This window comes from Helianthus annuus, chromosome 11 (genome assembly GCF_002127325.2).
Source record: "Helianthus annuus cultivar XRQ/B chromosome 11, HanXRQr2.0-SUNRISE, whole genome shotgun sequence".
Classification (NCBI taxonomy): Eukaryota; Viridiplantae; Streptophyta; class Magnoliopsida; order Asterales; family Asteraceae; genus Helianthus; species Helianthus annuus.
Window position 1 is genome coordinate 10733955 of NC_035443.2, and position 15822 is coordinate 10749776.

At 37.9% G+C, this 15822-nt stretch overlaps 2 protein-coding genes across 4 annotated transcripts; both read right to left on the reverse strand.

Moving 5' to 3' along the window:
* Positions 1-679: 679 nt before the first annotated feature.
* LOC110914514 lies at positions 680-4011 on the reverse strand. Of its 3 annotated transcripts, none has more exons than XM_022159307.2 (5): positions 3785-4011; positions 3188-3248; positions 2841-3099; positions 1048-1145; positions 680-884 (listed from the first exon to the last, which is right to left on the reverse strand). In XM_022159307.2, the coding sequence occupies exons 2-5, from the start codon at positions 3233-3235 to the stop codon at positions 879-881; spliced, it is 411 nt and encodes a 136-aa protein (XP_022014999.1). In that variant the 5' UTR covers positions 3236-3248; positions 3785-4011; the 3' UTR covers positions 680-878. The 3 variants fall into 3 exon arrangements, 2 of the variants coding, with proteins under 2 accessions (XP_022014999.1, XP_022014996.1); XM_022159304.2 differs by having other exon boundaries at positions 989-1145; XR_002578479.2 differs by lacking the exons at positions 3188-3248; positions 3785-4011 and adding an exon at positions 1232-1541 and having other exon boundaries at positions 989-1145; positions 1610-2982.
* A 998-nt stretch (positions 4012-5009) lies between these two features.
* Positions 5010-6749, reverse strand: LOC110888977 (mannan endo-1,4-beta-mannosidase 5). Its single transcript, XM_022136469.1, has 5 exons — positions 6384-6749; positions 6052-6246; positions 5847-5969; positions 5566-5768; positions 5010-5421 (listed from the first exon to the last, which is right to left on the reverse strand). Exons 1-5 carry the CDS (start codon positions 6747-6749, stop codon positions 5010-5012), a joined length of 1299 nt encoding a protein of 432 aa, XP_021992161.1.
* Between the last annotated feature and the right edge of the window lie 9073 nt (positions 6750-15822).

A 15822-nucleotide genomic window follows, 5' to 3' on the forward strand; every position in this document is an offset into this window, starting at 1 on the left:
ACTATAAACACTGTTCTATACAAACTACTGATATACAACATCTGATAATCAGCATAATACTAACTAGAGATAACTACTGCTTCACGTTCCACTGTTATAGCCTAAGCACTGATTACTTGAACATCAGTGCTTTCTTCAAAAGGTGATCAGTCTTTGAATGAGCAGTACTTGAGTCTTCAGCAATACTTAGAACACAGCAGTAGATAGAGCAAACAGAGTTTATCTTCAGCAGTCTTTTGAGTATCATCAGTGTTTGATTCATCAGTTGTTGTAGTTGAGCAGCACTTAAGATCCATCAGCTGTTAGAATACCACTGTCAAGGGGAGAGCTAAGAGTAAACTGCTGCTTATTGGTAGTCCACTGATGTGATCCGGTTTTGGCTATACATTATTTGTTCCTCTGGTAGGGTTCAATCCCAACAACTAGGGCTGGCATATCGGGTCAACCCGATCTGTTAAGACACGAACACGAAACCTGTAAACACGAACACGACACGAAATCTTATTGTGTCAGATTTCCAACACGAACACGAACCTGTTAATAAACAGGTTACACGAAATGACCTGTTAAGACACGAAAATGTTGCCAACATATCATATGACCTGTTTAAGACACAAACACGACCTGTTAAGACCCGAACACGACCTGTTAAGACACGAACATGACCTATTATTCCATATTTGAAATTAGCAATTAAGGAACCTGTTTAATGCAAATTTAGTCGCCAAAGGTTCACAAAAGTCATAAAAATGCATAAACACATAATGTCTTAACAAACTTAAAACGAAATCCATAAAAGTCTAATCGTAACATCCAAATAGTTTCAACATTCAAGTTCCCATATGCCTTTCTTTCTCAAGATCTTCAATTCCAAACAATCAAACCTACACACAAATAATTACCGTCGTATTAGGCATGGATAATTTGACATAAACTCATTCATATAGTTTTATCACGCAACATTTCTAGAAACATTTGAAGTGGGTACCTTGAGATGTTCTTTGATTTTTAACAATCAACACTACTTGAAGCATTTGGAGTGGATACCTTAGGATTGTTCACGGAATTTGAAGCATCTGATTCACGACTAATGTCAAACGACATTATATCTTCTGTGAGCTCATTGACACTAACATGGTTCGAACCTACAAAGTACAAACAAATATACATAATAACATTAATAGAATACCATTCAAAAAAAACATAAAAAAATCAAGAGAAAAGACATTACAATAATCTCCAAATAACCAATCTTTTGTGCATATGAAAGCCTCAACGGTATCTTTGCTAAGTGAACTTCGATGTTCATTAAGGACTCTTCCACTTGCACTGAATGTAGACTCCGATGTGACAATAGATTCCGGAATGGTCAAAAAGTGTCTTGCCATTCTTGCAAGTGCGGGATATCTAAACTCATTGGCTTTCCAAAAAGCCAACACATCAAGTTCGCAGCTTCTGTCAACCCTTGTCTACTCCAAATACATTTGCAATTCTGATTTTTTGTTAATTGTAAAATCTTTACTTTGAAATTGATCAAAATCCTAAAAAAATATTAGGAAATTAGTTAGTCAATAATTAAACACAATGTATAAATATATAAATAAATTACCTTAAGCCTTCCGCTCATTCCATAGGCATGTGTAGAATCATCCATTGTGTCTAGGTTCCAATACTACGGCTATAGCTAAGGTAAGACTAAAATCTGACCAATATTTTTGAAACTTGGTCATCATCAGTTCTGCCATATTCTTGATATACCCATCATTTGAACTCATACCCTCAAACAACGTAAGATAAGCATAAAGACGTGTGGATAGTACAAGTTTGCAGTCGGATATTTGGTACCCGAAAAAACATTGGTCACATCATAAAATACTCCAAGAAAAGTACATATCTTTCTAATCTTTTCCCACTCTAATGCATTTGGACAATGCTTTAAATTAGAATCACTTAATTCTAAGTGACAAAAAGCACGTCGATAATAAAGAGCGCCATCAAGCATCAAAAAAGTAGAATTTCACCTTGTAACAACATATTGCCTTAATCCCTTTTTCTTCTTAATAGAAAGCAACTGAACACAATCCAAAAATTTTTCCTTCCTTTGTTGTGAACCTTTCACATACTTGATACTTTCTCTAACTTTATAAACACACTCATCAATTTCTTTTAACCCATCTTGCACAATCAAGTTCAAAATATGTGCACAACATCTCAAGTGAAAAAAAATTACCCTTAGAAACAAGTGGTGACTTTCCCTTCAGTTGTTCTCTCAAAAGCCCAACAAAAGTGTCATTAGAAAAAGCATTATCTAACGTCACAGATAATATTTTGTTTTCTATGCCCCATTCTACTAAAATAGAAAACCCTTTTTCACATAAAGCAATACCGGTATGAGGTGGTGGCATAAAAGAAAATGATAAAACTCTTTTTTGCAAAATCTAATCTTTATCCATAAAATCAACAGTAATTGCTAAATACCCATCAGTAGAAGTCCATAAATCTGAAGCTAGACATAATCTGCCAGGTGATTCCATAAGCATCTCTTTCACCTTTTCCTTTTCTTTTTTATACATTTTCAATATATCTGATTTTACCGTATTTCTAGATATGATATTCACATCGGGCTGCAAATACTTAAACAAATCCCTAAATGCCTTATATTCTACAAATGACAAAGGCAACTCATGCATCACAATAGCAGCAACAAGCATTTCACGAAACATATTTTGATTAAAACTAGATGTCTTTAACTTCATGTCAGTATCTAAAAGCATTTGACCAACATCTTTTATAAGTAGTACCATAGCAGCTTGATATATGTCGAGTAAAATTTCCCGTACCTTGCTTACTATCAAACATGAGAACATGACCACATTTGTTGCACTTTGATGGAACCTTTCCGCCTAAAGCTTTGTTTTGTCGTTTGGTAAAGTAATGCCAAACAACTGATCTTTCCTTTCTAGATCTCTTTGCCTTGGGTTTTCTAACACCGCTATCATTTTTATCATCTACATCCATAGAGCCAACTTCGTCATCTTCCAAATTCATAGAGCTATCATTTTCTAGATCGACTTTGATAGAATCGAAATCCATATCCACCTACAATAGATAAAAAAATAAATAAGTTACACAAAAAGTTTATAAGGAAATTTAACCAAAAACTATAAAAGTTGAACCAACAATATACCGGTGTTTTGCCCTTCTTTTTCCCCACTTTATTTTGTGAATCGCTCATGACTTTAATGTTACTGTATCCAAAACAAAACACAATTTAAAAAAAATCTAAATAAAAGCTACTATATCAAGATTTAACTTATTTTGGACAAAAGTTGTCAAGCAAGATAAGTTATCTCTGCATATACATTTCAGCATATTGTCCAAAATGACTGTCAATTTTGCAAACCATTTTTGTATTTTGCCATTTTTACAACAACCATGTTTAATATGTCCCAGAAAAAATATGTACAAAATTCAAACAGTTGATTCTCCATAGCAAATCCAAAATGATTTTCAATAAGAACCTCATCAAACAACAATTTCATTATGATCCAATCTCAAAATGGATATAAAAATTAAAACTTTTCAACTAAATCTTGAACATATTTTCAAGAAAATCTGAACAAATTTCCAAGAAAATCTTGAACTGATTTTCAAGAAAAGCCAATAACCGTTGGCCCAACTTGAAATTAAAGCTATAATTTACAAGATTCATCATAATCCAACAAGCAAATTCTAAAAAAAAAGTCAGATAAAGATCTGCAAAATAACATCTTAAATGAAATACCTGAAAGCAGAACGACTTGAAAGCGGCGCCTGACGTGACTGTGAAGGGTTGAGACTTGAGCGATGAAGGACGAAGGGTTGAGCGGCCGTAGACGAAGGTCGAAGGGTTGAGCGCCGGCGACTGAAGTGACTGTGAAGGGTTGAGACTTGAGCGGCGGCTGGCGATTTAGGGTTTGGTGAGCGAGGGTGCAGTCCGTGAAAGTGATTTCAAAATTTTGGGTGGATAGTTAATAGTTGTATACCGCCTGAGTGAGTGCCTGGCCCCATATATTTCATATATATTTTTAATTTAAAATTATTAACATGTCATTAACGGGTCTTAACATGTTAACGGGTTTTAACCTGTTAAGACACGAAATTTAAACAGGTCTTATCATGTCGACCTGTTTAGACACGAAACTTGTTAAGGTCAAACACGAAACCTGTTAACTTCGTGTAGGTTCGTGTCAGAATTGCCAGCCCTATTTGAAAGCACGTGCAACGGTGGGTGCAGAAGCCAAAGCGGTGATGTATGATATACTATGATCAGATCAAGCAAGAAGATCATTTTTCTCATAGTGTCGTTTACATCTGAAGTGTTACACTGCAGTGCCAAAGCGGCGATATATGAGATGATATCAGAGACCTTCTTTGCAGTGTCGTTTGAGTTTACGATATGGAACTGAGCAATGGGGACGGCTCATTTTTGCGATTTTCACTCTGCTCACTCTGCTCAGTTTTGCGATTTTCACTCTGCTCAGTTTTGCTCAGTTTTGCGATTTTATGGTTGGCGATTTAATCTTGTGGCTCTCACTCAGGTTAGACATTCACATCCTCATTTGTTGAATAGGGAACTAAGGTGTATTTGCCAATTTGAATCTCTTGTTTAGGTAGGGATTATGCTTATTTCATTATTTGCTGATTTTAAGTTGTTGAATTAGGGCTAATTTGCTAATTTTCAGTTGTTGAATTAGGGCTAATTTGCTAATTTCAGTTTGTTATTTAGGCCTTTAGGGCTTATTTGATAAAGGAGGAGGGTTTTATTACTAAATATGTTGAAAATGATAATTATGCAAAAGGGCCACCACTTCGTAGTTTGATTAGGGCCTCCGAAAACGTAGGAACGGCACTGTTCATCTTAGAAATAGTACATAAAATATGGGTGTTATCATATTTCCATTTATTAGGATCTTAAGCAAAAAAAAATTCTAACGAAAAATGCCGTGATTCTATAATTCGCTTTGGGTCTAAAAAAAGGTTGAGCCAGCCCTAGGCGGATGTTGATGATGCCGAATTCTTAACAAATGCGACAGAGATGTCATGGCGCGAGACTGCTGAGACATGATGTTGTCCGTGGACGGGTTTTCAGACAAGATAATTTCGTACCCATCGCCGTAGGAACCCATCCCATCCGCCATAAGCTGCCACACTAAACCACCACCAACTGTCCCTCCACTTCTTGCCTCCATGAAAATGTTTCTATAAACATCTCTCATGTATGAATCCCTTTTGTGAATGTTATAACCTGGATCTTTGCTTGACTTCCCAAATTCAGCTATCACTAGGGGCTTCTTTAGGATAGTTCTTGAATCTTTGAAATGACTCCACATCCATCTTTGCATAAATGCCATTTGAGAATCTTCATCTTTTCCAGACAACCTGCATACAGTTTTGTATTATTTCATTCTTTTTATTAAAAATTTGATGGAGTTAGACATAAGGTACATACACAACATTTCCATTACTTGTAGGGCTTCTTTTTTTACATATAGAGAAAGAACATATAACTTATAGAATTAATACCATCGATGAGGATAGGCATGTATCGTGGCGAAATCAATTTCCCTAATAAGATTGTTGCTGATGAAATCGGTTCCAACTTGGTAACCCGGGTTTATTTGTTTTTTTTCCGGCATTGTGTCTCCATAAAAGCCTTCCATACCGATCTCCAACAAATGATATCGATCCAATGACTTAACAAACAAAGCCATTTCTTGAACCCAATCCTAAAGAAAAGCATAAGTTAAACTTCATAGAATTATAACTTCCAAAAACATGTCATAGATATAGCTAAAGTCACCAACATTAATAGTTCGTCCGGAGTAATCAGATTGACACCGTGGCTCGTTAATGAGTTCCCATGCCATGATCGCGGGGTCATGACTATACGCGATTTGGGTGATTGTATTGATTCTTGTTATAACTCTCTGCATTCATAATATTACATATAAGTTACCATATAAACATATTTGAATTGGATACATAAAAAATAAATTATTTTGTACTTACTTGAACATGATTTTTGTAATACCCTTTAACTATAGGATTTGTGTAGAAATCATCATAACTGCTGACTTGAACGCCTGAGTTTCTAGCCCACTCAACATATTGTGGTCTCCCTCCAAAGTCTTTAAAATGATTAACAAAACTTAATATCAACCGAATACCATATTTTCTTGCTTCTGCCACCACAAAATCCAATCCCTATGTAAAAAAAAAATTTAAAAACCACATTTTTTTGTTAGTAAAATGTAAAAAAAAAAAAAAAAAAAAAAAAAAAAAAAAAAAAAAACCATCCTTTTTTGCTATGCCAATATAATAATTATAAAAGATGGTTGGACCTGAAATACAAGTTCATTATATACTCCTGGCGAAATTTGTAACGCGTTATAACCACCACCATCGGCGAAAGCCCATGTGCGACAAACCGAAAGACCATCATTCGCAGCGTCTTGTAGGACTTGGCTAACTTTGTATCGTTCACTTGGATCAGCGGCTACATTCATCATCCAATATGCATTAAAACCATTGAACAAAAAAGGTGAACCATTGACAACAAAGTTTGAGCCTTTGGTTCGGACAAATGCGCCTTTGCCCGTGTAAATCCTAGCTTCACAAACACAACCAAGAAAAGATATGTATAGAGAAAAAGCAACAAATATAGCACCCATTTTGTTAAGATGAGTGGATTTGATGTAAGTAGCCATTGTTTGTGGAGGATTTGAATGCATGAGATGATGGGGAAGATGGTACTTTTATAGTGTGTTTTAGAAAAGGAAGTTTAATAAATATAGAAGTAAAAAGATATTGGAAGAAATTTTATAACTTATTGACTTAATCAGAAAGCTAAAAATGAGTTTTAGTGTTCGGCAAACCTAAAAGTCCTTTTCAAAATGACTTTTTGAAAAGGAGAAAAAGCCATCAAAAAGGAGTTTTTGAGAAGTTAGGGGCTTGTGACTTTTTGATCAGCTTTTAACTTTTCAAAGACCAAATTACCTGATTACCCGTCACTTTAAAAAACAACTTATGAAAGAATGTTCCTTTTAGTCCTTTTACATCAATAAGCTAAGCCAAACACTTTTTAAAAAACAACTTATTGACTTATTGATTTTCTCATCTCATAAGCTAATCCAAACATTTTTTTTAAAAACTCCCTTTCAAAAAGTAATAAGTCAATAAGTCCTTTTCACAAAAAGTTCTTTTTACCTTAAATAAGCTTAGCCAAACATGCCCTAGAATATGAACATTATGGTGGATATAATAACAATGACTTATGGGGCAAGCAAGTAACCAACATTGGTGTGTGGATCATTAGATTTTGGATTCTCTAAAGCAATTTAGGTGTGTCTTGTATTGTTTGTTGCAGTTTCTGCAAGTAGACTATAAACTAGGATGCATTTGGTTTGTGGAACTGGAATTTATTTTAAGAAATTGGACTTGTTAAACTAATTGGAATTTAAAAGAATTAGATTTTGAACTTAGAAGAAATGGATTCCTATTCTTTTGACTGAAAAGGAATGTTTAATTCTTTTGCATAAAGAAATTTAAGTGAACTAATTTTAATTCGAATTTCAATTCCTTTGCCAAACAAGCAAATTAAACTTGAAATTCAAATTCCAACTCTGACAGATTATATAAAGCAAACACATAGAGAAATTTCAATTTAACTGAATTTTATAAAATTCTACAAACCAACAAGCCATATTGTGCTTGTGAGGTGATCTTATGAGTAAATTGTTAAATAGGGTTTAGTGGTTTACAATTACCAGTATTATCAGTCATCTTTTCATTAGTTTTCATTAGTTACTGTTTCTTATTTTTAATGAAAATTCTCCCTAAATAAAACTTTCATGATACAATTTAATATCCATTCAATTCGAAGTTTATAACCAAATATAACTTTCATGATACCATTTTCATGTTATTTAATTTTTAAAGCTCGGATATTTGTAATTAATTATAGATAGTTTTTAAGCTTTATCTCTTTTTTTATTTATCTTGTCTCAAGTTATTCACTTATACTTACTATACTATAATTGTGTTTTTAACAACTTTTTTTACATCTGTTATAAAACAAGGTCTCGGAGGTCGAGTACTCACCGAGTAATCGCGATAAGGTATGTTGTTGAGACGATTTTCTTCAACTCTCCCTAATTACTCGGACACAATCAAATGTGGTTACCCTCAGCCAGAATTAGATCTAGTTGGTTAATTTAGATTGAGTTTGACTTAAAAATACAACATAATTCTTATGTCTATCATATTAAAGAATGAGTATTATTTTTTCAAAAAAATAACATTAATTTTTGGAATACTATACTATTTACACTACTAGAAAAATAGGTTTTTGCGACTACGTTTATGGTTGCAAAACGATCGCAATTGCCCAGTTGCGACTGTTTTGCGACCATACATGCGGTCGGAAAAACACATGTCGCAATTTCCCTATTGTGACTTAGTTGCAACCGCAAGTATATTTTTGCGACCGAGGTTTCCGACTATAATATCGGTCGCAAATATTGCGACCGCCTCTAGTTTTGTGAGACTTTGTTTGTGACGGTCTTGTGACCGCATGCCTTTACAAATATGCAACTGTTTTGTGATCGCTTGCCTTGCAATTGTTTTGTGACTACTGGCTTTTTACAAACTTGCAACCCTTTTTTGCGGTCACAAATGAATTTTTACTTATTTATGTTTTTGGCTCTATTATATTTGTACCTGCTTATATTGATTTTCACATATTTTGTTATACATATTAGTCTTTCAACTTATGATATTTGACATATATAGAATTTCTCAAAAACTTATTAGCAGACGAGATTGTTATATATTTAGAATTGATTGTATCTCCATAGTTATAGGGAATTAGTTACCATTGTAATCCCTATATATATCATATTGTATGATTGTATTGAATCAATGAAAGAGATACCGTAAATACTTTTATGGTATCAGAGCCCCAAAAAATCCTGAAACCCTAAAGCCGCCGTCACCGATCCCCCTGTCCCCTTCTCCTTACGCCGACGTGATCATGACCGGAAAAGACAAAGAAGATTCAGGTTCCAAATCGGTTACGACCGATCAGAAGGCTCTTCATCCAGTTTATTCAGTAACAAATATTCAGAACAAAGTTCGAACCCTAGACGGTGTCAAAGTTACCTACACTTCGTGGGTAAAGCTCTTCAAGCTTCATGCTAAAGGCTATGAAGTACTCGACCATATCGACGGCACGGAACCCCCATCAAAAGATGATGAGAATTACGACTCTTGGGCCAAGATCGACGCGATCGTGTTACAATGGATCTATGGTACGTTGTCCGACGATCTCTTGGTTCGAATCCTCGACTATGAAACCACAGCCCAGCAAGCTTGGAACAAGATCCAAACGATTTTTCAAAACAATAAAAACTCTCGGGCGTCGTCTCTTATGCATGCTTTCACAACAACCACATTGGCATCCTGTTCGTCCCTGAATGAATACTTTCAAAAGCTCAAAGACATTGCCGAACAACTCAGCGATGTCGACCAACCCGTCACAGAATCAAGACTTGTGCTTCAGATGGTTCAAGGCCTTCCACCGGAGTTCGATACCACTGCCCAGTTTATCAATCAGTCTAATACTACGTGGGATGATGCTCGGGATATGATCGACAGGGAACAGCGCAGACAAGCGGCTCGACAACAACACTCTGCTTTCGCCACTTCACGCACGGGTCAGACACCAGGGATTGCCGCGGCTCCGCCTCCGCCACCTCCAGTTGACGGCACCGCTGCCCCTCCTCCGCCGGTTCACCCAAGTCAGCAATTCGAACCGTATGGATATCGTCAAAACACCAGGGGCCGCGGACGTGGTGGTCGGGGTTACCGTGGTGGCCGTGGTCGCGGTCGCTACAATCAAGGAGGACACCAGCAATGGCAGCAGCAGCAGGCACAGTATCAGCAGCCCAACTCTACGGCCCAACCACAAGCAGCAGCCCAATCCTCGCCGGGCTATGGCTGGTGGCCCACACCGCCACCTTGCCCTTACCCGGCCCAATCCCCCTGGCAGTCAAACTGGGCTAGACCTGCTGCCCCGGCCCAAACGAACCAGCCACCTCCTGCTTACGGATCCTATGGCCCTCAACCGACCCAGTCACCAGCTGCTCCAGGATATGGTCTTGCAGCCCAGTATCAGCAGCCGGCCCCTTATGCCCCTCCATATGGGCCACCTCCGGTCGACCCACTAAATCCTACTGCACTTGGGGCTGCTCTTAGCACGCTTACGCTGAATCAGTATGACCCTCAATGGACTATGGACACCGGCGCCTCCTCTCATGTCACACCGGACTCGGGTAAAATAACTGCTCCTTCGCCTCGTTCTATTAATGCTAATATATTTGTTGGTAATGGCCAAACGTTGCCAATCACGGGTTCGGGTAACGGCACTTACACTTTGCCCAACAAAACCTTTAAACTTAACAACATACTTCTTGCACCCACTGTTATCAAAAATTTACTTTCCGTTCGCAAATTTACTCGTGATAACCAACTTTCTATTGAATTTGACCCTTACGGTTTTACTTTGAAGGATCTCAAGAGTGGACAACCCCTTTCCCGCCATGATAGCACCGGTGATCTCTACCCATTTACCGCACCAACTCAAGTTTTTCTCACCTCATCTTCTGACAAGTGGCACAATCGTCTGGGACACCCTGGCACCCAAGTTTTACAATCACTTTCTAGTCGTCATTTAATTTCTTGCAATAAAGACTGTTTTGATTTTTGCGATTCTTGTCATTTATCGAATAGTAAAAGACTTCCTTTTGTTGAATCTACTTCGTTTACTTATGCCCCATTCGATATTATTCATTGCGATCTATGGACATCTCCCATATTAAGCAAAACGTCGTATAAATACTATATGGTGTTAATTGACAATTTTTCTAATTTTGTGTGGGTGTACCCTTTAAAATTCAAATCCGAAGTATTTGCCACATTTGTTAAATTCCATAACCTTGTTCGAACACAATTTCACAAACACATTAAAGCTTTCCAATGCGATTTAGGGGGAGAATTCGACAACCATGCTTTTCACAACTTCGCCACCACTAACGGGCTTGTTTTCCGTTTCTCTTGTCCTCAAACATCCTCACAAAACGGTAGGTCCGAGCGCATGATACGCCGCCTTAATGATATCATACGGGCCTTACTTATCCACGCTCACTTACCACCCACTCTTTGGGTAGAAGCCCTTCATACTGCGGCCTATTTGCATAACATCTTGCCCACTAAACGGCTAAACCATAACACCCCCACCTATGCCTTATATTGGTGCCATCCTACCTATGACCACCTACGTGTATTTGGGTGTGCCTGTTACCCCAACATGTCAGCTACCCAACCCCACAAATTACACACCCGATCGACCCGATGCATCTTTCTTGGCTACCCCGAAAATTTTCGTGGCTACCGGTGCTTGGATCCCACCACTGGCCGAGTGCATATCTCTCGCCATGTGGATTTCGATGAATCCACATTCCCTTTTGCACACCCGATGCCGTCCACCACCTATGACTTCCTAACCACTGATGACCAATTGCCTACCACAACCTTCCAATTCCCTCCTACACACACCTCTCCACCACCTGTACCCTCACCCACCCCAACTACATCCGGCCCAACCCCATTACATCCGGCCCACCCCGCTCCATCCGGCCCACTTAACCCGCTCCCACCACCCCCAACCCCACTGTCACCTATGTCACCTCCGTTGCCTACCTATCCACCCCCTAACCCAAACAACCCGACCGAACCCACAACATCAGTCCCCACCTCATCAGCCCCCACCTCATCCTCCACTCACAATACCCATACTATGACCACCCGCGGTAAGGTCGGGATCTCTAAACCCAATCCTAAATATAACCTTCACACCACTACTAATCACATCTCACCTATTCCCACATCTTACCCAAGGGCTATAGCCGACCCGAATTGGCAACAGGCAATGGTCAACGAATATAGTGCATTAATGGATAACGGTACGTGGGAGTTGGTTCCCCGGCCGGAAACTCATCCGGTGATTCGTTGTATGTGGTTATTCCGGCATAAATTTAAACCGGATGGGAGTCTAGACAGATATAAGGCCCGACTTGTTGTCAATGGGAAATCTCAAACGGTCGGGATCGATTGTGATGACACTTTTAGCCCGGTTGTTAAGCCGGCTACTATACGCACGGTTTTATCTCTTGCTTTGTCACGCGGATGGGCGGTTCATCAATTAGATGTTAAAAATGCATTTCTACACGGGGATTTACAAGAAACTGTTTTCATGCATCAACCACCGGGTTTCGTGGACCCGGTAAAACCAAACTATGTCTGTCATCTTCGAAAGTCGTTATATGGGTTGAAGCAAGCCCCACGGGCGTGGTTTACACGTTTCTCAACGTTTATCAAGTCGCATGGATTTCAAGGGAGCTTATGTGATACGTCACTGTTTATTTATCGTCGTGGTCCTAATACAGCATATTTACTATTATACGTTGATGATATCATACTGACTGCTTCATCTCCAGATTTTCTTCAATATATTATTCGGCTGCTTTCGTCCGAATTTGCAATGACCGATCTGGGAGATCTACATCATTTTCTTGGTGTAACTGTTCAACGTGATGCTCATGGAATGTTTCTTCATCAGTCACAATATGCACGCGATATATTACACCGTGCCAACATGACCTCGTGCAAACCATGTGAAACCCCGGTTGATACGTCTTCAAAGCTCAGTGCCACGGAGGGTGATTTGCTACCCGATGGCACATTATATCGCAGCCTCGCCGGTGCGTTACAGTACCTTACATTTACGCGGCCAGACATTTCTTATGCCGTTCAACAGGTATGCCTTTTCATGCATGCTCCCAGGGAGCCTCATTTTGCGTTCATGAAGCGGATTATACGGTACATTCAGGGCACTATTCATTATGGGTTACACTTATCAGCGTCTCCGGCCACCACCCTCACAGCTTACTCGGACGCCGATTGGGGTGGGTGTCCGGATTCTCGACGTTCGACTTCGGGTTACTGTGTTTATCTTGGTAATAATCTTGTTTCATGGTCTTCGAAACGGCAACCTACAGTCTCGCGTTCAAGTGCCGAAGCAGAATACCGGGGAGTGGCTAATGCGGTTGCTGAGACGAGCTGGTTACGCAACCTCTTACTTGAGTTACATGTTCATTTACGCCGTGCAACGATTGTGTATTGTGACAACGTATCCGCGGTTTATCTCTCGGAAAACCCGGTTCAACATCAGCGGACGAAACATGTGGAAATCGACCTTCATTTTGTTCGTGAAAAGGTTCGTCTTGGTCATGTTCGTGTCCTTCACGTCCCAGCCGCCTATCAATATGCGGATATTTTTACCAAGGGCCTCTCCAGACAGTTGTTTCACAGTTTTAGGTCCAGTTTGTCCGTGTGTCGTAACCCCCGTTCAAACTGAGGGGGAGTATTAGCAGACGAGATTGTTATATATTTAGAATTGATTGTATCTCCATAGTTATAGGGAATTAGTTACCATTGTAATCCCTATATATATCATATTGTATGATTGTATTGAATCAATGAAAGAGATACCGTAAATACTTTTAAAACTAATCTCTTTATAATTTAAAATGTTCGAGTACTCCTCGTTTTCTTTCCGTCAAGGCTGGGTATTTACAACTCCCCAGTCGAGCGACATGGGAGCGTCTGGTGACTTCTGCAACCATGATATGTATAGCACATAACTTTGCACTTGAAAGGATTAAAACTCACATCTTTTGTATGAGGTAAGCACCATACCACTAGACCACTAAGTCATAAGTGAGAATATAATTATGTAATACAATATGTTAGAACAAATTCTAAGAGAGTGCAAGAATACAATAACCACAGAGAAAACTTTAGGCACTACAAAAAAATTGTCAGTTAGTGACACACAAAAAGTGCCACAAGAATCCATAAAAATGCCACCAAAGACCCCTTAAGGAATGATTGGCACACAAAAAAAGTGTCACTAGAAGCAGTCCACTAGTGGCACTTTTTAGTGTGCCTCTATATTTTTTTTAGTTATTAGTGGCACTTTTCTTTTAGCCACGATATAAAAAAACAAACTTTTTGTGGCACAATTTTTATGCCAGTAAAAACTATTACTAGTAATATATCTATACTACTTTTAGTGACATATAATTTTTGCCACAAAAATAAAATGCCACTACAAACATTTATCATATTAATTTCATTAATCTAGCTGTTATTATTTACGATATAATATAGAAATAAAAATGAAAACATGTAGAAAAATAATAATGTCATAACTTCAACTAAAAGTTCGATCCAAAACATATTGTAAGTGTTAGAAAACAAATGAATGTCTACAAAAGAAGTCAAAACGTTCTTTCGGTACGAATCATACTCTAAAAAAACTTAGTTCCAAGTAATCCATTAATTTTGTTATCTGTATTCCTCCAAGGCTTCACATGTTTTCAACTCTGTCATCAATATCGTCACTTCTTGGAGATGATAATTCGTTACTAGGTAAAGAGTTGCTAGGAGCTGAAGAACCAACGCGAGAGACCTAAAAAAAGTTAAATGAGAATAAATGCTAATACAAATATATATATATATATATATATGTGTGTGTGTGTGTGTGTATGTGTAAAAGACCACATAGTAGTACATGTATGTAAGTACCTGTATGTTCATATTTCTAAGAACTGTAGGCAACTTTGCATCGGGAATATGTTATTGGATAATGTTCATCATAACGTTCACAACACTCTGAAGCTGATGAATAGTACGTGAATTAGTCGAAGTTACTTTTGTGGCTGGCATTCTTCCAACTAATCGAACATACCCACTTTTCTCTGGGCCTTTAACTTTTGAGTATTCATCATTTGTCATGTGAATCTATGGGTTTGCTTGCAGAGTCACTTGCAATAGCTTTTAGTGAAGCCTAAATACATAATAATATAGGTAAGCTTATAAAAAAGTGAACACTCACATGATATGTAAAAATGTTTTAATGCATAAAAATACATTACTACAACGTTAGCTAGCTGCTTTATCATCAACAAAACTTCCATCTTTACGAGTGCGAGTTGTTATATACATTTCTCCTCGGGTCAGGTATACACCATCATTCTTCGTTGCCTATAATTTATGCTTAATGGTTAGTAAAAGAAATGAAAAAATAAATTTTACAATAATATGTCAAAATAACTAGAATAATACCACTTCATGAGCAAGTCAAGCAAACGACTTTGTCCCGGTTACATGAGGCTCCTTCATCTTTGAGCATCTCAATCTTTTTGCAGCGCATGTAGTCTATAGTAAATGGTAATTTAACACATGATAGGATTTCTTTCATCTAGTTTCAAAATTATATATAGTGCATACGAAATCAAATTTACATATCATTGTTACCTGAAATTTCGGAGTGAACCAACGAGTAACAAGTTCTTTAAATTGAGTTGGATTCACTCTATCGCCATTATTAGTTTGTCGCGTCACAATTTCGTCAACAGTAAGACTTGGATCATATCCACATGACTTTAATAAACCTTTCCATGTTCTCAATTTTTCCCCATTTTTTGGAATATCAATTTTTTTAATCTGACTTGTTTCGTCTGGATGAATATCAAACTTGGACTACAAAAAAGCTATAATATATTAGCGTATACCTCTTACCTTAATGAATGGATGCATATCATGTTTGATAAAAGACATACCTTAACAAGCGAATACATATCCTCTTTATTTTTCATG